This window comes from Schistosoma haematobium, chromosome ZW (assembly GCF_000699445.3).
Source record: "Schistosoma haematobium chromosome ZW, whole genome shotgun sequence".
Taxonomy (NCBI): domain Eukaryota; kingdom Metazoa; phylum Platyhelminthes; class Trematoda; order Strigeidida; family Schistosomatidae; genus Schistosoma; species Schistosoma haematobium.
Window position 1 is genome coordinate 77135471 of NC_067195.1, and position 25037 is coordinate 77160507.

At 34.3% G+C, this 25037-nt stretch overlaps 1 protein-coding gene across 1 annotated transcript; it reads left to right on the forward strand.

The window, feature by feature from the left end:
- The first annotated feature begins 21765 nt into the window (after positions 1-21765).
- MS3_00004439 (uncharacterized protein) lies at positions 21766-23685 on the forward strand. The gene has a single exon (XM_051212357.1). The coding sequence runs from the start codon at positions 22063-22065 to the stop codon at positions 23371-23373; it is 1311 nt and encodes a 436-aa protein (XP_051072535.1). The 5' UTR covers positions 21766-22062; the 3' UTR covers positions 23374-23685.
- The last annotated feature ends 1352 nt before the right edge of the window (positions 23686-25037 follow it).

The window sequence follows — 25037 nt, forward strand, 5'->3', positions numbered from 1 at the left end:
ACACATCGAAGAAACTGGTAGGGAAATATGATGAGCCAGACAGACCATACAGGGAAAAAGAAGGCAAGCTAATCAGCGAGATTCACGACCAGAGGAACAAATGGGTAAATCCAACGAAAATCGAAGCAGCATACACAGACCTTCGTATAGATGTTACTCCAACAACGGTCGAGGAAATCAGGATGGCCGTCTGACAAACCAAGGGCGGGATGGTAGCAGGATCTGACAATATACCAGCTGAATCTCTGGAGTCAGACGTAGAAGTAACTGCCATATGCTCCATGTTCTATTGAGGAAGATTTGGGAGGAAGTGAAAGTGCCGATTGACTGAAAATAAGGACATCTCATCAAAATGCCAAAGAAAGGAGATCTGAACAAATGTGAGATCTACAACCATCATCAAAAATGTACAGGTATTTACAAACAGCTATCTGAGCAAGATACTCCAGATCCGTTGACCCTATAACCTCACCAACAATCTTCTCTAAAAGAGAACAAACAGCTTCCAGATGAACAGGAAATGAGGTAAAGTGTCTGAATGTGGATAGGATGGCATGTAATAGGGTAGGAATGCATAGGGTGAACGTTGTGGAAATCCTTAAATCGCATCACGAGGCATGCTCTTACTAGATATTTTGAAAGGAAAAGGAAAGGAGTAAGACAAATGAACAAATGATCACTGGAATTGGAGACAGACAGTGAAAGGATAAACACCACTTGGCAACAACTGGAAAGCAGAGTTCAAGACAGAGTAGACCTGAGATTTCTAGTCAATGGTCTATGTCTCACGAGAATCAACAGGCTTAATTAAGTAACTAGGTATTTCAACAAATACAGTTCAGTACAATCCACTTGATCTGTACTTATCTTATCTATCTTCATAACTCAGTGGTCAATACATGATGGTTGAACCATGAAACCACTGGTTTTGGTGCAATTTTGTCCTCTGTGCTGAGTGCTCTTAACTTCTCACTAGAGGATACCATTATCACATATTTCCGATAGGACAAACCGCTCATTTCTTTACATACACATATTCAGAACATTGTTTGAAGACAATCAGAAAACAGACAACTCAATTCTCTAAACAAACCAGCTAAAGCAAACCAACTTGCAAATTCACCTTAACAATCCAACATCTAAATATCTCACACATGATATTTGCAAATTAATTGTTTGTTTTCTCCTGTTCATTAGTCAATTCAATCATCAAATTAAAGGTGACCAAAGTTCGTTAACTCGACCGACCAATCAAGTCTCAATATTCAACTATTAAAACCACAATCGATCTGATATAAATGAGTATCATGTTATTTTACACTACAATGTAAACATCATGGATGATTAACATTTCTATATTCATATTCAAAACTACTCATTTATTCCATCAGTAGTAGTAGTAATAATAAAAATAATAATGCATGAATCAATCAGCATTTCATCACTTTTACTACTTTCAATGAAATCATTTGTAAAATGTAAGCAATTTGTAGTTCTCTTTTCTCTTCTCTCAGTTAATTCTCCTTTTCCATGTATGTAGCATGCATGGATCTCTATCATGGGTCATTAATCCGACTGTATTCTCCCATATACATCACCACATATCTTGATTGTTTCTTCTAAATGATCTCATAGAATTCATTACTGAACTGAATGGATAATTAACTGTTCATGTGAATTAATTCAATCTCTTCAACATTACCATAATACAGTACATGCTCTCATCTGAATGTTGTTTGATCCAAACAGCTTTCCACCATTGAACACTGTATTTAATGATTTATGTTAAGTCAATTGTGAAACATGCATAATAGATGTATTTTATTCAATATCATATTGTTAAAATACTTGTATACATAAACAATTCCAATGTTCTCATACATATATGTAATTGCCATAATGATATAATAGAATATAGTTTCATGCTGTACCGTTGTTTTCGATTTTGTGAATAATTGGAGGATCTTGTTGATTTCACAAATGGTCTATACTAGAACAAACCATCGTAGTAGTTTTGTTATGTGCTACTGATTTCGAAAGATATGAGGCGTATATATCACCAATCGAAAGTGGAATGCCTGATGGCAGAATGTTGAGAAGATCGAAGATAAGTGAACGATAACATAGAGTGATTGTCATGGAAATGAAGGAACAATGAAGTGTTAGACAATTGATGGACATTTAGCGAATGAAGATTTCACTGTGTGGTTCTCATGTTTCGACAAGACACTCTGTATTGTTGTATTAAAATACATTTTGTTTTCCCAACTGATGTTGTCATGCACTACACCCTTTTTACTACTACTACTACTACTACTACTACTACTACTACTACTACTACTACTACTACTACTACTACCACTACGACGAATACTAATACTACTAATGTTATTTTATTTAGATCTTCCAATTGATTAGTATTTTTATCATTTTGTTCAGTCTCTACCGTATTTTACCCAATCAAGATAAATTATTTGATGAGAACTCGTTAAACATGAACTTTGTCCCTATTTAGCACAAGTTGTCAGTACGTTTTTTTGTTTTATACAACACCATAACAATGCAGTTTTCTTCATTCTGTAATGAATATTCATTTAAGATGGTGGTTGGAGGTAGTCAACAGGAAACCGTGCACCCGTGTTTCGTGCTATTTGGCACTCGGCAGCAAGGTGCACCTGTTATCTTGAGGGAACTGGTGCTCCTTAATTTATTCGATCCCATGTCACCCAACTACACAGTCAGAGATAGCCCAGTGTGAGAACATCTCTGGTGCAGAGTTTCCTGTTGACCACCTCCAACCACCATCTTATCTCAACATAGTGCACACAATGTCCAGTCACCTAAACTAGTTCCCACATTGCAACTTGATCGATAGCATTCGATCTGCAATAAGAAGGACTTGCCACACATGAAATTGATCACCACCCAGTGGTCAGTCAATTGTGAAATGTTCATTTGCATGATGTTAAGCACTTAATTTATCTCCATATCAATGCAATATGAACATTGGATAGTTAAAGCGCACTGTCGAATATTTTCCCAGTTCATTTCCATAAACAGTTGAGAAAATGAATATTTATTGCTTACAAATTTAAACAATCAAGTATTGTTTACAAAAATGAATGATCTCATTTGTAAATGAATGAAGATATGTTTAGTAAGGTGGTTGATAGAGGGAACATTAAGTCAAGGATGATTTCAGTGATGCACTGATATTGATTAGAGTACCAGATACATATAAATAGATGTTTCTCTCCGACTTGGGAATTCTCACAAATGCATGCAAACAAATGAACAGACACTTGACTCAGAACATTCAGACCACACTGATAGGAAGTTAGTGTCGACTCACTGGTCTTCAATTCAGCGACTTCACACTTCATAACTCAGTAGTGCCTGTCCATTTCTGTCTCACTCCTGTATTTGTAGTTTTCTGTTCAGGGCTGTAACATCTTCATTATCCACAATGTCCTCAAATAGGAAGTTTATACAGTTGTCCGACCACAGCGTGTCACGTTGATATTCTAAAAGTTCTATCGAGCTGTGACTGGACAGAATCTGATCGGTTTCTTCAGAGGCATTGGTGGCTTCGTTGCGCTTTCTGACGGCCGTCCCAACAGAAGCATGTCTGCATTGAATATTCATTTGAGCAAATGATTCGGTAAATCACACAGCATTTTATCATGCTGTGAATGATATGCAGATGAATAGGCAATGCTCGAACTTTTGTCGACACATATCATGTTTGATGAGGTTTTTCAACGCGTAAACTAATCGAATGTTCAACGAAGAGAGCAATGTACTCAATAGGAAGGAAGAAGTCAACTTTATTTGCGAAATACCTATTTATATCAGTCCATCGCTTCTCTGTTACGGTTATGGAGTTATTAGATTACTTTGTTTGTGTTCACTGCAATTAGGTGATCGGGTTGTAGTGTTTAGTACTATTTCAAGCCCATATGGTTAGTTCTAGTTTCCGGACAGACCATTTGATTTGTTGGTCTTGAGCTGCATCTCGACCTTGTGGATTATTCGTCTATTGAGTCACACCTTATCAAATTGACTCGAAATACTAGCCACCTCAGCTCCGCTGCTCTCCACTCTGCTTCAATTCTTCTGTTCTAGCTATGAAGTTCTATCTGAATGATAAATGAATACCTGAAATAAATTAATTCAACTCAACACTTATTTGACTTCTTATTACCACCGTCGCACAAACCGGATTAAACTAGTGTAATAATTACGGAGTTCAATAGAACATTTATATTCATGACATATTCATTCGTACATTCAAATCGGAGTCAGATCAACGTGACACATAAAGGTATTTAGTATATACATAGCAGTCGAATCAAAATCATGCAAAATATTTTATCTCGTGTTTATACAACTAATTGCTTGATTCTATATAGAGGTTTGAATTTCCCTGTTGTTAATATCAAACACAGCATTGCAATATGTGCATCTTGAGTGGAATGTCTTAACATTGCTTCTAGTTGAACGTTCGATTAAATTTGGGTCTGAGCTACAAGTTCAGTCCAGCAGTTCTGTTCCGTCTTATTTGAAACACGTTAGCTAGATATACACACAACCCAATGTTGATATTCACACAGATTGTCGAAAATAGTTCATATAACTTCGAACGCCATGTAACATAACAACGAGAAATCCAAAACATTCACTACAATTTTATAGTCTCTGAACAAATTACGAAACCATAGGTACTGCATTACAGATTCAGTATGAACATAGACATTAGGATACAGGTACATCTACAAGATGAAACACAGATGACACGAAATTCACGTTCTAGATTTCACTGTCAATCACAACACAAACATCAGTGAACATCCAAATAAAAGAAATATCGCGGCGGTCCACTCATGATGCACATATCGCAACACAATCTGATCCAATACAACAATTAATATCAACAAGGGGCAAGTCGAAACCAGGTAGTCAATTCAGTTAATCTCGGTTAAAGTTGTTCGAGACACTTACCATTATTATCATGGAAGTGTACATGCAATCTGTTATGACTGTTGTCCCTGTCAATGATCACATGACAAAATCGCTTGTCACAGTACCAACTTCTCTGAAACTATCCCTCCCTATGCTTAACCAATCACTCATCTTCAGTACCAACATTCTTGACTCAACTTTGAATACATCTTGGTACTCTGATAGGTCCCGGGTTCGAATCTCGCAGGGAGGGGGCGGGTCCGTGGATGCGTATTGCTGAGGAGTCCCATAATAGGGTGAAACGATTGTTCAGTGCTTCCAGGTTTTCCATGATGGTCTAGCTCCAATTGACTCATGATTTCAACTATTCAATATCACTTTCTTAAACTTCTTTATAATATTTACACAACTTGTAAATTTTCAATTTGCCTAAAGTGTTTTATTTCTATTACAGAGAGGAGTAGATAATGAAACTAATCAAGTGGACAGATTTAAATTCTATCAAAATATCGGCTAACAAAAAACTACAGAATATTTGATTGAACAGATAACTAGTTGTTTTTTTTTCAATGTTTTGTATTGAATACGAATTATTTTGATGGAGTTTTATTCTCTGAGCTGGATGATTTCGTCGTGGAGTTTTCATCGTTCTTCTGAATGACATCGGTCTGAGATAAAAATCTTTGCCACCGTCCATTTCATTTTTTGATAATATAACACTTATATAAGATGCAGTATTTGAATATGTATTTTTTACTTATTAATTTATTTGGACACATAAATATTGGTACAATAGGGGCACCAAATATATATGCACCACACAAAACAATGAAAATGGGAAGAGAAATAGAAGTTAAGGCGCATACAAGAGAAAAAACAATAACGACCACAGATTAGTGTGGGAAACGTAAAGGTACAATCAGAAAAGATCTTTCAGTTAAGGAAGTTACAAACACTTTTTATGAGGAAAGTAAAGGAAGGTTACAGCAGGATCGCCACTGGCTTCTATTCTGAGCCATATCTGACAACGTCTCTAGCCATTGTGTCGCACCATCTTTCAGATCCCAACCAAGGAGTCGTGAAGGACTAACACAGGTCAACCCTATGCAGCTTTCTTTCATAGCACGACACCATGTCATACACTGACCACCTCTCCGCTTCTTCCAACCAGTCCTAGCGTCGGCAAATAATGCACGACGTGGAATTATCTGGGACGATATCCGTAGAAGATGTTCAAGCCACCAAAGCCGATGTTTCGAGATGATGACACCAATTGCATTATCGTCTCTGCACTCGAACACACGATGCCGAAACTCTGCATTACTAAAATGGTATTGCCACTGGATGTCAGTAATCCTTCGGAGACAATGATGATCGAACACAGAGAGTTGTCTAACATCCTGAACTCGGGGAGGTCAGACTTCACAAGCATAGAGCAGAACTTCTCTCACCGACGCATTGTAGATCCGACCGTTTACAGCCAAACTGACATTACGAAGTCGCCAAAGATGGCTTAGATTGGCGTAAGCCGCTCTGACTTTCACCATACCTGAATTGATCTCATCACTCACGCCACCACCAGTACTTATGCAGCTACCCAGATACATGGACATTCGACTACTTCTATCTGCTCACTACCCAAGTTGAGTGCAGGATTAAAATCCTGCCAGTCTTGTAGAAGTAACTATGGAATATGTATTGACTGTGGCAACAAAAAACAAACACACAAACGTGACAAATATAAGTTGAATGGAATAAAGCGTTATACTTTCACTACAAAAAATAGAAGGAAATTAATTGATCAAAAATGATTTTATAACGTGTTATAACTTGTGAGTTTGTGCCCTATTAATGTATGACATAATGATAGAGCCAACTAGAAAACAGTGAATTATCGACCGAACCAATGATACATAAAACCCGTACAAGTAGTCTAGAGTCTTTAGTTGCCCAGGCTGTGACTCTAGTAAGATCGTTTCTGATTACTATTGAAATATACACATCGTCATTCATCATATATAATTATCGACTTAGATCGCACTAGTGAATAACGGAATTAAATAAGTCAAATACGAGAATGGATTTCCCAATACATATACCTGTTGACTATCTCCAACCACCATCTTAAATGAATATTCATTACAGAATGAAGTAAACTGCATTGTTATGGTGTTGTATAAAACAAAAAAACGTACTGACAACTTGTGCTAAATAGGGACAAAGTTCATGTTTAACGAATTCTCATCAAATAATTTATCTTCATTGAATTGACCATTTGTGAAATCAACAAGATCCTCCAATTATTCACAAAATCGAAAACAACGGTACAGTATGAAACTATATTCTATTATATCATTATGGCAATTACATATATGTATGAGAACATTGGAATTGTTTATGTATACAAGTATTTTAACAATATGATATTGAATAAAATACATCTATTATGCATGTTTCACAATTGACTTAACATAAATCATTAAATACAGTGTTCAATGGTGGAAAGCTGTTTGGATCAAACAACATTCAGATGAGAGCATGTACTGTATTATGGTAATGTTGAAGAGATTGAATTAATTCACATGAACAGTTAATTATCCATTCAGTTCAGTAATGAATTCTATGAGATCATTTAGAAGAAACAATCAAGATATGTGGTGATGTATATGGGAGAATACAGTCGGATTAATGACCCATGATAGAGATCCATGCATGCTACATACATGGAAAAGGAGAATTAACTGAGAGAAGAGAAAAGAGAACTACAAATTGCTTACATTTTACAAATGATTTCATTGAAAGTAGTAAAAGTGATGAAATGCTGATTGATTCATGCATTATTATTTTTATTATTACTACTACTACTGATGGAATAAATGAGTAGTTTTGAATATGAATATAGAAATGTTAATCATCCATGATGTTTACATTGTAGTGTAAAATAACATGATACTCATTTATATCAGATCGATTGTGGTTTTAATAGTTGAATATTGAGACTTGATTGGTCGGTCGAGTTAACGAACATTGGTCACCTTTAATTTGATGATTGAATTGACTAATGAACAGGAGAAAACAAACAATTAATTTGCAAATATCATGTGTGAGATATTTAGATGTTGGATTGTTAAGGTGAATTTGCAAGTTGGTTTGCTTTAGCTGGTTTGTTTAGAGAATTGAGTTGTCTGTTTTCTGATTGTCTTCAAACAATGTTCTGAATATGTGTATGTAAAGAAATGAGCGGTTTGTCCTATCGGAAATATGTGATAATGGTATCCTCTAGTGAGAAGTTAAGAGCACTCAGCACAGAGGACAAAATTGCACCAAAACCAGTGGTTTCATGGTTCAACCATCATGTATTGACCACTGAGTTATGAAGATAGATAAGATAAGTACAGATCAAGTGGATTGTACTGAACTGTATTTGTTGAAATACCTAGTTACTTAATTAAGCCTGTTGATTCTCGTGAGACATAGACCATTGACTAGAAATCTCAGGTCTACTCTGTCTTGAACTCTGCTTTCCAGTTGTTGCCAAGTGGTGTTTATCCTTTCACTGTCTGTCTCCAATTCCAGTGATCATTTGTTCATTTGTCTTACTCCTTTCCTTTTCCTTTCAAAATATCTAGTAAGAGCATGCTTCGTGATGCGATTTAAGGGTTTCCACAATTTGTATCCTATCCTATCGTATACCGTTTTATCCACAGTCAGCCACAATACTTCATTTCCTGTTCATCTTGAAGCTTTTTTATTCTCTTCCACAACAGGTTGTTGGTGATGGTAAGTGATCAACAGATCTGGAGTATGTTTCTAGTACAGCTGTTTGTAAATACCTGTACATTTTTGATGATGGTTGTAGATTTCACATTTGTGCAGATCATGACCATCCTGATTTCTGCTATTGTTGGTGGGTAACGTCAATAGGAATTTATATGTGTGCTACTTCGATTTCCAGTGTGTCCAGTGAGGTTGGTCTGTTCAAGATTTCTCCAACGTACTCTACCAGCCTATTCCCTAATTCTTGAATCTCAGCGATTATTTTGCTTTGTTGGTTGCTGACTGGTAGCTCTGGTTTACCGCATTTTTCAGCTAGCTTCTTCATTCTACTACGTAGTGCTCTGGTTTATTGCTTCTGTTTCAGCTGTTTGCTTTGTTATTACTAGGTCTTCTGCATATTTCTTTTAGCAGTTCAAACGCTCCTTTTCACTAACTTGCTTGCTTCCAAGTATTTAGCCTGTGTGTTACCTTCCTCTGCTCTTGTTCAGGTATTTTTGATTAACGTGCCCTCATTCTTGTACATGGTTACGATAGAGATCCACTGTTAACGGTTGTGCTTGTTCGATCCTTTTAGAGTTGTTTACCCTAGTTGTTTCTTCTTCTTGGTATAGATCTGGTTAAGCTTGCAACTTATTGTGGATGTTATTTTGGATTCACTGAGTGTTCAGTATGTTGAAGGAAGACTGTATTAGACTTTTTAAATGCTATTTACCTAATTATTCTATGTTTTTTAGCTTCACTTTCATCTTGGCCACCTTCATGTAATGATCTGAAGTTATATCAGCTCATCTCTTTGCTTTTATGTCCTTTATTAGATCTTCTGAACATTTTATTGATGTAAATGTAATATTTAAATGAAATACAATTCAATACTTTTGAATATAAATACTACCTGCGACCTTGATTTAAGGTCACGTGTAATAGTCGTATAAGTCGTATAAGGAAACCCGAGTCCAGGGTTTCCTGTTGACTACCTCCAACTACCATCTAAATCTCAACACATAGTACCCGCAGTGTCGAGTCACCTAGACTGGTGGCCACATTGCAACATGATCGATAGCATTCGATCTGCACTAATAAGGACTAGACAAGCATGACATTGATCACCACCCAGTGATCAATCAATTGTGAGTCGTATAAGTGTTTGTTCGGCAATCCCAATAATTCATGTTTCATTTCCTTTTATTGATTGGAAGTTGAATGTTGTTTTCCTTGTCAGAAAACAATGTACATTTACATTTAAAGCACTTAGTTCCTTTGACAGATTTCAATAATGTAATAAGAAGATGAAGATTATCAGAACTATATGATGATGATGATATATTAGCGCAATACATTTCGAACAATCTGATCACACATAATACACTTGTTTAGAACATTGATATATATAAAGAAATAAAAGGTCAACTAGACTGGAAATGGGGTAAGAGGAGACAGGGTTAATAAAGAAAATAATGTGGAAACAATTTGAAACTTCATCACTTTGGATAATAAGGGTAGATTTAAGGTGTGAACAAACTATTTCTGAATACATTAAGTGAGTTTGAATTTTCAAATGGTTAAAGCTTCAATAAACCTTAGTATACGCCCTTTTACACTTTTATACAAAACCACAAAAGCCGAGTTAATATCAATCTTATGATCTATTTCAATAATTATGCGTTTGGTAATAGAGGATGATAGATGTTTATCTTTTACTCTTATTGGGTCACTTGATTTTATTTGTTTCTGTAACTAATTTGGTACATATTCACACACCCTAATTTTGAGATCACGATCACTCCTCTCTATGTGTGTGTGGTCACATACCTATTTAAATTGATAAACACATTATTGTACAAATGGCGCTATTGATGATGATGTTAGGTTACTAAACAAAACATTAATGGAAAATGGCTATCCTCTGAAATTAATAAATAGATGGAAAATTCATGGTACAGTGACCTATTATAGCTTTGGCAGAGAAAAAGCCTGTCTACATCACCTTACCATTTAGAGATGATTCAAATGGCTTTTTATTGAAACGAAGGCTTAAGTCAGTCATTAACAAGACATATTGTGCAGCGAAGGTCATTATCAAGGTAACAACAAGGTTCATGCTTCATCGAAAACCTAAAAGACAAAAAAACGACTACACCACATCCGACTGTGTTTACCAATTTAAATGTGTGTGTGGTCATACATACATAGGGAGGAGTGATCGTGATCTCAAAATTAGGGTGTGTGAATATGTACCAAATTAGTTACAGAAACAAATAAAATCAAGTGACCCAATAAGAGTAAAAGATAAACATCTATCATCCTCTATTACCAAACGCATAATTATTGAAATAGATCATAAGATTGATATTAACTCGGCTTTTGTGGTTTTGTATAAAAGTGTAAAAGGGCGTATACTAAGCGTTAACCATTTGAAAATTCACACTCCCTTCGTATATTCGAGATCAGTTTGTTCACACCTTAAATCTATCCTTATTATCCAAAGTGATGAAGTTTCGATAATGTAATAAGAAGACGAAGATTATCAGAGCACGATCGCTGCTCCCTATGTATGTATGACCACACACATTTAAATTGGTAAACACAGTCGGATGTGGTGTAGTCGTTTTTTTGTCTTTTAGGTTTTCGATGAAGCATGAACCTCGTTCTTTTTTTGATAATATGAAAATTCAAACTCCCTTTGTGTATTCAAAAACAGTTTGCTCTCACCTTAAACCTACCCAAGGAATCTTGGCCTATTATCCAAAGTTTCAAATTGTTCCCACATTATTATTATTATTACTCTTATTATTATCATCCTTATCTCCTTTTACCCCATTTCCAGTCTAGTTGACCTTTTATTTTTATATATAAATGTTCTTAACAAGTATATGTGTGATTAGATTGTTCGAAATGTATTGCGTTAATATATATCATCATCACATAGTTCTGATAATCTTCATCTACTTATTTCATTATCGTAATGTACATTCAATAGATTCATTCAGCAAATTATTTTGTTTTGTTTTTTCCGTTTAAAGATCCCTATCATATTAAAAGATGAATATTTGAACAAAGAATATTCTTCTCATAAATTCTCTTCAGGTTCTACCATTATCACCTATCCAAAATAATAATTCTATTTTGATAGATTTTGGTTTCGAATCCTACACGATTGGCTCGTAGATGCGCACTGTTAAGGAGTTCCACAATAGGATGAAATGGCCATCTAGTGCTATCAGGTTTTCCATAATGGTCTAACTTCAATTGATTCATGATCTCAACTATTGAAATTCTATTCTATTTGACAATCTTAATTTCACATTCTTTAAACGATACACTTTACCTATAACCTGACCATTTTTCGGATTATTAATTTGGTTATATGAATTGTAGAACCTGAAGAGAATTCATCAAAAAGAATATTCTTCATTCAAATATTAGTCTTTTAAGTATCCTCTTTTTATTTCTCTCATTTTTTCTCTATTTTTCTTTATGAATGATTGACAATTAAACAAATTAATATAGCAAGAGTGTACATAAACTCAATAGATTGAATATTGTACCTTATGTAAAAGAACATTCTACAACATTGATTGTGACCACAGTTCAAACGGCTAGAAATATGTGTCAAATAGTTTTAGAACAAGGGAAAGAAAGACTCTAAACATCTCTTTGATACATGACATCAGGTAGATATATACCTTGCAATCATTCAAGGTGATTAGTAAGCAGCCAAACTCCAGTCTTCGGAAGTTTGTTGAAGCCATTGCCATTAGGCGTCAAAAAACTGACCTATGTGTTCAAAAGGAGATGGTTATTAATCTTTCCTTGTCTTGGTGACAAATATGTCTTCTCTGCATCTTAAAAAAGTTTTTTTCTTTTTCTTTAACCTCTTTCTTGCATTTAATACATTATTGAATATTATTTCAATTATCTTCCAAATTTGTAATCTTATTTTATCAACTGAACTCTACTCACTATATTCCTATCAATATTTATTCATTATGTAATCGATTGTTTCTAACCCACTTTTGAACTGTTGTCACAATTAATGTTGTAGAATATTCTTTCACATAAGGTACGATATTCAGTCTATTCAATTTATTTACACCCTTGCTGTACTATACGAATATGTCTTCAATATAACTTGCAACCAAACCCTCTCATGTAAGTAATTTAAATCCATTATGTAATTATGATGTTTAAACACCACAGGTTGTAAGCAGTTGATAAGAATCAGACGAAATAAAAATGAATTCATGCTATTCTACTAGAATGTTTGTTCTTGCTCTTTTCAAAATGATAAAGGGAACTATGTGTATGAAACAAATTAATATCTGAGATAAAACATTTAACTTACATTATTTGTTGTATCAGTAATGTTACAGATTATTAATATTTCATGTTATGACTTCTAACCCTGTCTTTCTTTGATAGTATCGAGTCCTATTGATATATTCATCAATGAACAAACTGTTTAGCATTAAATGCTTATTTAGCAATACTATTTAGTTTCATATTTCATTAATCTGATATTTTGAAATGATTTACATGACTATTTAAACTTAATACGATAATCCTTTTTTTTTGGTATAAAGTTGAATAGTTGCTAACAATAGAATCTACAATATACTTTTCATCATCATTAAAACTTGTTATTGGGATGTACCTGTATTCCAGTGATGATATTGACAATGAAATGTAAACTTAATACCTTCCAATTCAAACGCCCAACTCATTATCTACTGAGCTACTGAATTCAGTTCACCACTAGTTTGTATAACGAATATCATTGGTTGTGTTTTCCAAGTTGTTAACTTGAAGATGTGTTTCTCTTAACATATATTCATCTTTCAATAGTTGAAATCATGAGTCAATTAAAGATAGATCACCATGGAAAACCTGGCAGTACTGAACGGTCGTTTCGTTCTAGAATGAGACTCCTCAGCAATGCGCATCCACGATTTTGATAACAGGATTTTTAGGATTTAATGAATTTCTGAAGATGAGTTTGTTAAAAACATCGATAAGATAAGACAAAGAGGATATTTGTAAAAATGAGGATCCATTTGACAGAGATGTTTCATTCTATTTATGTATGGCATTTTAGACTAGCAAATTTAATAACTTATAAATTTAACAAGAAATTTGATCAACTAAGTATAAACTAATACTTATGAATTACTGTCAGTCATCATATGCTCATTAGTGACTGGATTAAAGAAGTTTTTCTTGGAGTTCTAGTGAGAAGCTGTGACCAGTGAAGTTCAAGCGGATCTGTTGTGAGATAGTAACTCACTTAAAACAATGATGGACAGTGGCGCAAGTTAGATATTAATACCGTTAGATACTGATTCAGTGGTCTATAGTTTAAGTGTTCGCGCGCGAGACCGATGGGTTCTGGGTTCTAATCCGATGAGCCGGATCGCGAATGAGCACTGTTGACGAGTCCCATACTGGAACGAAACTGCTGTTTACTGCTTCTAGGCTTCTCATGGTGGTCTAACTTCAACTGACTCATGAATTCAACCATGAGGTCTAAGTTATTTATTTTACAAAATATTGATTTAATTCACAATGCAATTATTATATGAACATTGAAGAAAAAGAAGTGTTAAGTTCCTCTTAGTATACGACAAATATTTAATATAAAAAATCTTACTTACTTACGCCTATTACTCCTAATGGAGCATAGGTCACCGACCAGCATTCTACAATCCACTCTGTCCTCGGCCTTCTTTTCTAATTCCATCCAATTCTTCTTCATTCTTCTCATGTCTGTCTCCATTTCTCGACGTAATGTGTTCTTTGGTCTTCCTCTTCTCCTTAATTTAGCCTTGAGGATTCCTTGTGAGGGTGTACCTTGTGAGGCAGTTCGTGCTTTCCTCAATGTATGTCCTATGTACTTCCAGTGCTTCTTCCTCATTTCTTCCTCCATTGGAATCTGGTTTGTTCTATCCCACGATAGGTTGTTGCTGATAGTGTCTGGTCAACGGATCTGAAGTATTTTGCGTAGACAACTGTTAACAAACAGTTGTATCTTCTGGATGATGGCTTTCGTAGTTCTCCAGGTTTCTGCCCCATACAGTAGAACTGTCTTGACATTTGTGTTGAAAATCCTGACCTTGGTGTTGGTTGACAGTTGTTTTTAGTTCTAGGTGTTCTTCAATTGTAAATATGCTGATCTTGCTTTGCCGATGTGCGCCTTCACATCTGCATCAGATCCACCCTGTTCATCAATGATGCTGTCCAGATATGTAAATGTTTTTACATCTTCCAAATCTTCCCCGTAAATTCAGATTGGATTGGTGCATGCTGTGTTGTATCGGAGAATCTTGCTTTTCTCTAATCATTATCATATACAAGAGATAGAAATTTAACTAGTTGGCAAAATAAAAATTAGGTCAAATTGTGGTGTGCTACCGATGTCAACAGATATAAGTAGTATGTATCATCAGAAAAAAGTGAAATGCCTGGTGGTAGAAGATTAAGAAGATCGAAGAGAAGATAACGAGAACAGAGAATGATTGGTGTGGAAACTGTTATATCCTAAGGAAGATTGAATTACGAGTACCTTCTGAGACATATTAATTGACTAATATTATCTATACATTCTTATGGTATAACTATTCAATAATTAGATTATGTATATCTATATTCCTCTTATTATAAGCTTCATTTTGACCTATAGATTATTATTGTACGATTTACTGTTCATAAGTTATACTCAGTTTATTAATTATAGTCTCACACGTTCACAGCCAATTTTTGGCTTTATTGTGTATGAATGTTATTTCCTATTTTATGCTGCGTCGCGGTCTGTTTGATTGATATAAAAACCAAGTATGTCTGAAATAAACGATTCGTACAGTCGAGTCTGCTGTTGGCATTCTGGACTCAGCTGGACTGGCTAGGCGAGCAAAGGACCAATAGGACGCTAGGCTGATCAGACAGGTTGGACGTCATTGTTTTAGCACAGTACAAGAGCGAATAAGTCGTATTTGATTACAGAATAAATTACGTAATAACTTGCGTTTCCTGTTGACTACCTCCAACCTCCATCTAAATATTCAACATTCTCTTACCACGTATAAAAAGATTGGAAGTAATTGTTATGTTTTTATGCCCGGCTAGTTATCACATGATTTATTCGCCAATCGAAATACAAATTATACAATCTTATTACTGTGCCAAACCAATGACGTTCAACCGGTATGAGCAACCTAGCGTCCTTATTGGTCCTTTGTCCTTTTAAACATTTCAGTTTAGTCCAGAACGTCAATAATAGCTTCTGTCATACGAATCATTTGTTTCAAACATACTTGGATTATATACCAGCCAAATAGACCACATTACACCACAAATTAGGATATAACATTTGTACAAGATCAAGCCAAAAGGTGGCTGTGAACGTGGGTGACTGTAATCAATAAACTGAACATGACTTAGGAACGGTAAATCTTATCATAATAGTCTATAGATCAAAATAAAGCCTATAATAATAGGAACATGAATATACATAATCAAGCTACTTAGTAGTTATACAATGAGAATATTACTTACTTACGCCTGTTACTCCTAATGGAGCATAGGCCGCCAACCAGCATTCACCAACCCACTGTGTCCTGGGCCTTCTTTTCGAATTCCATCCAATTCTTGTTCATTTTTCCCATGTCTATTTCCATTTCTCGGCGTAATATGTTCTTTGGTCTTCCTTTTTTCCTTTGGCCTTCAAGATTAATGAGAATATATATGTATATAATATTAATTCATTAATAGTTCTCAGAAGTTACCCGTAATTGAATCTTCACCAGGATATAATATTAACCTTGATTTATTTTTTAACCTACGAAGTAACCGTAATAACCTTTCATAATTCTGAAATTTTCAGAACAGATAAAAGATATTACTTATGAATCAAGTGAAATTCACCGGTATCTTATGACATTAAAAAAAGTTAAAAATATTTCTGTCAACTGGTTAAGAGTTCAAACTTTTAGGATTTACACCAACTGGGCATTTGATAAGTTCTATTTTAGATATTAGTAAAATTCCACGTAATCGATATTAATGTAAAAGTATGTTTCAAGGTCTGACCTTAAACTACATGTTACAAACAAATCTCTGAACATTCTTTCATAGTTCTAAAAAGATTGATGTCCAAGTTCAAAATGCTTTTAGAATCCAAATGCCTTGATAATGCCTAGGGTAAGGGAGAGTCAGTTATCACTGTCTACATTATCTCACATGGTCACGCGTATACAGCCACGGCCAGTGAAGTCCTATCCACTGCCTTATCTCAGCAGGGGTGTTGTTTACAAAATTGAGATGACGAGTAGCAAATGTCCGGCGCTTTATCCGGGTTGATGGATATGGCGGATCCACCTACGGGAGATGGAAAGCAGTGATTCCGAACCAATAGTGTACATGAGCTCAAGGATCCTGAGTAAACAAATTGTGTAATAACCAATTATTGGTCAGCGACTACCATTGGCAATGTATCTCCTCACGTTGCTCCACTGCCTTACGGATCAACCCTTTAGGTCGAAGGGTCCAGGTGTGGTCCCCTTAAGAATACCATTTGCTTCAGTTTGGGCACCCGGGCAGTCTCGCAGCCCACTCACAAATCGAGTGACTTATGTCGTGAATATGTATTTGGTGCCCCTTTATACCAATATTGATGTGTTCAAATAAATAAAAATAAAGTCTAACATTCATTTTGAACTGTATTGGTTAATAATAATGGTCTCTTTGTTCGATACGAAATGTTTGGCTTTAGCGAACAATTCTCAACACAAACACACAGTGTTGTGACGAAATTCCTGTTTTTTAAGTAGTTGACATGTGAACATTCAGAAAAAATGTGTATGGAAGTTTATAAACAATGATTATCTGCCACTCTTATTCATCCCTAAAATGTTTACCATCCATCTTGCTTCTATCAAATCTCTTTACATTTTCTGATATATCTGATGTATAAATTTAGCTGTAATCGTCTTGTATTACTCCAGACAACAAAGGTAGAGGGAAATTAACGAATCATCGTGATACTTCTAATGTTGTTCACAAGTGGTGAGAATCGAATGTATTTCAATACAAAATTACAGAATCATTTAGTAAAATCTGAGAACCATTCAGTGATTACTTCAATTGGAAAATGTCAATCAATCGTCTCAGACTTCAGTGTTCTTTCGTCTCCACACCAATCATTCTTTGTTCTGGTTCTCTTTTCTTCGATCTTTTTAACCTTCTGCCACTAGGCATTTCACATTCGATTGATGATATTTACTACTTATATCTGTCGACTATCATTAGCACACACCACACATGCTCATAACGTTAATCAGAGCTATCTATACTTCACAAAATACCACTTCATTAACTTTTTTTCTCTATAATGTGTTGTAACAGAGCTAATTGTTATGCCATGAAAGGATTGTTAGTTGAGGACAAAGCAGTTTAGTAGTCTTCACATTGGTTACATTAAGCATGGTAGTGGTATGGATCTTCATACTCTACGATACCGTTATCTAACTTTTTAAGTAGATAGTTAAAAAATACTAATGAAATTCAAAAGGCAATAGCGAGGCAATAAGCACAGGATGCATGTATGCTAATAAGAGACTGATCAATTGCAGTCCTAAATTATGGGAAGATACAAGTAAAACAACACCAAGTGAATTTAAACTTCACCTTATTGCACAAACAGGTGACTAAGAGGACTCAGTAGCTAAGTGGATAAAGCGGCGGCTTTTGGAGCGAATGGTACTGGGTTCGTAGTCTCGGAGCGAATATCAACTGTGAGATGCCGGTACATCCAGTTGACGATTCCCAAATAGGACGAAATGCGCATCCTGAATTCCACTGCTATCCATCTTTGCTTAAGAAGTTTTTGTATTTTTCAACAAATTATATTTACTTTCTGAAGAGCAAACAAAATACAGACCATCATAGTTGAACTTCTTAATTGAAATATGATGGGGTTACTTATAGGTTAAATTACTAGATTTACAGCCATTATATTACAAGTTTGATTGCTCAGCTTGTATGAATAATCTTTAAGTTAGTCTTTGGGTATAAAGCTACGTATGGGAACCTGTGGTTGATTCCTCAGTTATATTATCTTAAAGAAAACTGTACACAGTGATAATTCCAAAACCATATGCATTCATTCATCCATAATCAACATAAATTCTTTATATTGAAATGTAGAGACTTGAGAAACCCATTTTAAAATTTCCACTTTTAGTATAGCAACATTCCAAGATCTTTTAACAGTTGAATTCACGAATCGATCTAAGTTAGACCATCACTGAAAACCTGAGAGCATTAAACGACCGTTTCGTCCTAATACAAAACTTCTCATCATTGCACATCCATGATGCTGCAGGAACCTAGGACCTTCGTTCTCGCGCGTAAATGCTTAACTTCTAGACCAGGGCACTGTTAAGGAGTCTCATAAGAGGACGATATGACCGCTCAGTGCTTTCAGGCTTTCTATGGTGATCTATCTTAGATTGACTCATGAATCCAACTGTTAAAATTACTATATTCTTCACAAATCTCCATTCTGATTTCATGTTCTATCATGACTATAATTTTTATTTATTTTTCACTTTTGTTATACAAATGTAACGGCATCTTTCGGCTTGGTAGGTTATTGATTACAAACAGTTGGTGTTGATTACATTCGCTCGTATATTCGTATACAAAATGATCAAAGCCATAAAAGTACTTCTATACATCGATATCATATATATCATATCTAAATCACCTGTTTCTTATGAAAGAAGTATCACACGAGGGTTATAATTGATAAATGATTCAAAACATGAGTAAACTTCATAGTTGAAATCATGAGTCGATTGAAGCTAGACAACCATGGAGAACCTGGAAGCACTAGACGACTGTTTCGTCCTAGTATGAGACTCCTCAGCAATTCGCATACACGATCCCGCCCCCCGCGAGATTCGAATCCAGAATCTATCAGTCTCGCGTGTGAGCGCTTAACCATTAGACAACTGGTGGTCTAGCTCCAATCGACTCATGATTTCAAGCATTGAAATTTTTTAAAATCTCCACAAATTCCCTTACTGGTAAAGGTCATAACCAGAGTTTCATAACGGCACACAGCATCAGAACCCAAATCAAGCACAAAAATCAACAAAAGGATCACCCTACCGTACATACAAGGAATATCAGAAACCACAACGAGACTGCTGAAAACCTTCGGAATAGGTGTGGCACACAGACCAACAAAATCATTACAATCAATCCTATGCAAACCAAAAGATGAAATAACAAAGGAAAACAAATCAAACATCATCTACAAAATAAATTGTACCAACTGCGACAAACACTACATCGGACAAAGCGGACGCCCCCTCCACCTACGCCTACATGAACATCAATTAGCAGTCAAACGCCATGATATCTCTTCACTTATATCAATACACGTGGATAACTACGGACATTCATTCGATTGGAAAAATGTAGAAATCTTAGACAGAGGAAACTCCAAAAACACCAGAGAATTTTTAGAAGCTTGGCACTCAGGTCAATCAGCAATCAACAAACATATTGAAATCAATCCAATTTATCAACCAATCAGGAAAATCATGCATAAATATAGGAACAAAAATCAAACCAATGGGAGACACAACCAAAACAAAGAAGTAAACAATGATAAATTTAAGGTCAACAAGAACCAATCAACATCGAGGTGCACAGAACAAGCTGTGAAACACATATGGAGAAATTCGAACACTTCACTTCTATCTGAAGTTTGTGCTGATGATGTCGTTCAGAAGAACGATGAAAGCTCCACGACCAAACCATCCAGCTCAGAGAACAAAACACCACTAAAAAGAGTTTCATAATGTCTATTGATTTTTTAAATGGCAAATTTTGATCGTTTGTTTCTACATTCGCAGTCATTCTAAATTGTTAGATCGTTTTTCTTTCAATTTAGAGTTCATTAGTTCAACTTTTTAACGAACAAACAACATCTTTTCTAAACAATCAATATCGATTACCTTATCAAAAGATAAAATAACTAAACAATAAAACTTCTTACTTGGTATTATTTACTTGTATCTTTCCATTATTGTTTAAGACTGAAATTGATCAATCTTTTATTGGCATATGTACATCATATGAGGATTGCTTCGATATTGCCTTAAGTCATAAACTTTATATGTAAGGATGGATAGTGGTTAGCAGTAGGATTCAGGATGTGAGGTTTCGTCATATTTGGGACTCGTCAGCTTAATGCACATCCACCCCATTGCACAAACAGGTGGCTAACAGGACTCAATAGTTAAGTGGATAACGGGATAACATTTAAAGCGAACGATACTGGGTTCGTAGTCCTGGATTGAATATCAACTCTGAGATGCCAGTACATCCAGTTGATGAGTCCCGAATAGGACGAAAAGCGCATTCTGAATTCCACTACTAGCCACAATCCATCTTTGCTTATAATCTAAACATGAGTTAAGAGATAATGTGCACAATTTAGGATACAATCAAAGATCAATTTATTATTCAAACTTTATGTAATGAGTAGTATATTAAGGTCATACTTTATCAGTAACCCATTTGGTGACAAAAAACTGTTGTTTTTTTTTTAAATTGGAGCTATTCAGTACCAATAGTGAATCCAACAGGATCTGTCTTGCATAAAATTATAATTGTACTATTGACTCAATTCACATACAAGCATCCTTAAACCACAATCACTCTCAGACATGCTTGTTCTTTTCTCTTTAAAGTGAAGCATTTATGTTTTTTTTCTCTTTCCACTATTGCTCACATTCTCCTACATTTTAATATTTTTCTTTACCCTGGATCAGAAAGGTAGGTCTAACACTTTTAATTGGTTATTTAACACTCTTATGTATCTATCTAATGTATCGATCAACTTCTTCATAAATATTTCATTTATCATTTTGTAAACAGTAGTATCGACCTACTCTAAGTTTACTTACATACAAACAGTGATATATTTTCTATACAATTTATAAGATTATGTCTGCCTATCTAAATGAATAGGGCATATTGAGTATAGGAATGATTATCCCAATCTTAATAGCCAATCATATTATTGTTTGTTATCAAGTTTAGTATCTATGGCTAAAAAAGAAGAAAAATACTCGTGTACTTATGTTAAACTTTGTCGTTAAGTTGATAATACCAAAAGCATGAGTATAGAAAGGAAACCAACAGTAGTCTACTGTTAAAACTATAGTAAACATAGTATAATTGTAAATTTTACATGCTTCATTACTATATCCTTTATAAAGACAAGAATATTCATATATATTTCATATTACATAATATATGTTCTGGAATTTATACGCTACTTATACCTTAGTAATTACTTTATTCAGTAGTATAAAACATACGTCTAATTCACCGTTACATTCAAGAGATTATGTGAATTCTATTGATCATTCTAAATTTGACAATATAAATAATGAAGATTTATTAATACATGATGTATTACCTTATATTCCAACATCAGTTGAACCGTCGTCGTCGTCGTCGTCCTCGTCGTCATCATCGTTATTATTGCCGACAATAAGGTCAGTATCATCATCTATTTCATCAATACCAAATGAAGAAGAAATATTACGTTTACAATTAGCATTAGCTTTACAAATTGATTCAGAAGTGAATAAAGCAATTCATTTAGAGAATGCTGCTAGTGAATCAATTCAACAAGCTGATTTATTAAATAAAGCAGCTGATGAAGCTAAATATCGTGCTCAACTTGTTGGACAAATATTGAACTCATTAAAACAATCATGGAATACTACTACTACTAGTAATAATAACAATAAGGATAATATCATTGATAATTTTTCAAATGATGATAACATTCATGAGAAGCGAGCATTTATAGAAGTGCCGAAAATAAATCAAGACTACTTACTTGATGAAGAAGTAGGCGGTCAAATCATTACTGATTATAATGATAATAATAGAGAAAAACGTAACCAAGAACATCGTGGACATCATCATCATCAGCAGCAACAGCATCAACGTTATGATAATATAAAGAAAAAGAGAAATCTTTTCCCTATACCTGATCCACATAATGAATTACATGTTCAACACTTATATGATTATCCTCTTCATGAATATATCGATGATGATAATAATAATAATAATAATGATGGTGATGACGACAACAAGAATATAATACTAAATGATTCTGAACAAAATATAAAAAAACAATTAACTTTAGAAAAGATACGTTTATTAATTTTAAGACAATTAATAAAACAACAAAGGGAATCAAGAGAAAAGGAACGAGAAAAAGAAAAAAAAGAGCATGAACAACATCATCTTCATCATTATGATCATTCTCATGATAATAATCATAATGATTATTTACAACTTGATAATAATGTTATCCCTTTACATATAATTAATCAATATCCAAATCTATATATTGATCGGCCAATATGGAAAGAATTACATAATCAATATGATAATGATCCTATTGATGATAAACAAATCAATCTTGATATGAATAATAATGATAATAATAATTACGAAAAGGATCATTATGGAATAAAATATCATTTATGGAAAGGATCTCAATTAAATTCATTAGATAATGATGATTCAATACTATTTAAATAAGTCATTATCAAAGGAAAGAACCAAAGTAACAAACATTGAAGAAAAGAAAAAAAGAAAGAAAGAAATGAAAATGAAAAAAAAATTATTGAAAAAAATATATAAATGTCTATGTTTACTAGTTCTATCTCTATAGTTACATCATAACTTGTTGTTTTATATAATAAGGTTGTGGTACTTTATATTCGAGGGTGAATGTGCTTATTAATAGGAACTATGTATATTTTATTGTAGACGTTTAGATGATCGACGAGACTATAATTTATGGAGGATGAACCAATCAGATTTAGAATAACAGGTCTTAGAGTTTGACGCGAAATTCACTCATCCATTTGGATAAATAGAGTTTTGATATGATAGCTGATATCAGTTTGTGATAAAAATACTAAATCTAATTCTTAACCTTAACCAACAACTGTGAATTATAATTCTTATTCTTCAAACTGCTTTATAACTCTTAGTAAGTAGGTATAAACTCTTAAGGTTAGTTTAGCGTCACTCAAAGGTCGTCGATAAATTCTAGTCTCATTAAATGATCAAACCATTTGTTATTGTTATGATGATCTAGAGATGTGATTACTGACATATTCAAAGGATGTATTAATCTATACTCCATATTTAATTGGATTGAATTGAATCTAATGCTTGAATAGTATCTGACAATGACTTAGTTGTTAGATGTTGGCAACATAATATATAATCCAAAGTTATCGTATATCTCAGTCAGATAGCTATTGTTAGATTATCTTGAGTTAACAGAATCTACGTTACATACTCCGATACATAATGTATTACTGCGACATTAATGAATCATTGAAATGAATACGCGTATGACGATGAAATATAAAATGTACTACAAGTCGATGAAGATTTTAAGATACATCTTATGGTGTAATCACTCTGTATTTACTATATTTCATGAATATTGAGAGATCATTTGAGTGTTGTTTGTACCACTAGAATCCTCTGTTGAAATACATATTCTAACCTGGGAGAGTATGGAAACATCAGCCATTATCTTATAGTGAGAAACTTGTTCCTTTATAATTATTCAAATCGTATTATCAACCCGATTTTTTAGAACTTCGAGAGACTGTCTCTTCAACTTTTTTTCATTAATTATCTACATCAGAGGAGGTTTTGTGGATATTATAGTAATTTTAATAGTTGAAATCACCGTTGGGTGCCGGCTCAGTGGTCAAGTGGTTAAGCTCTCGCCCACAAGACTGGCAGGTCTTGAGTTCGAACCTCGCAAGGGCGGGGTCGTAGGTTCACATTGCTGAGGAGTCCCATACTATGACGAAACGGTCGTTCAGTAATTCCAGATTCTCCAAGGTGGTCTAGCTCCAATTGATTCATGATTTCAACTATTGAAATTTCTAAAATCTCCACAAAACCCCTTTTGACTACATGAAAAACGTTTTGAATTCATGACAAGAATAATAATGAAAGGATCATTTGAAGATAGTTTGATTTATATATTATTACCAATCAAAGTAAACTATTAGAAACTAGGAAGTATTTTAACTTTCCACTCTTCAGAAATTTGCACCAGCAACGTTAAATGAAATTTTTAAAAAATATAGTGAGATTCCAGAAGGAACACAATATTTCGAAATTGTTAAAATGTAAGATATTTATACAAATGTTCAACTTCAGTCGGTTCA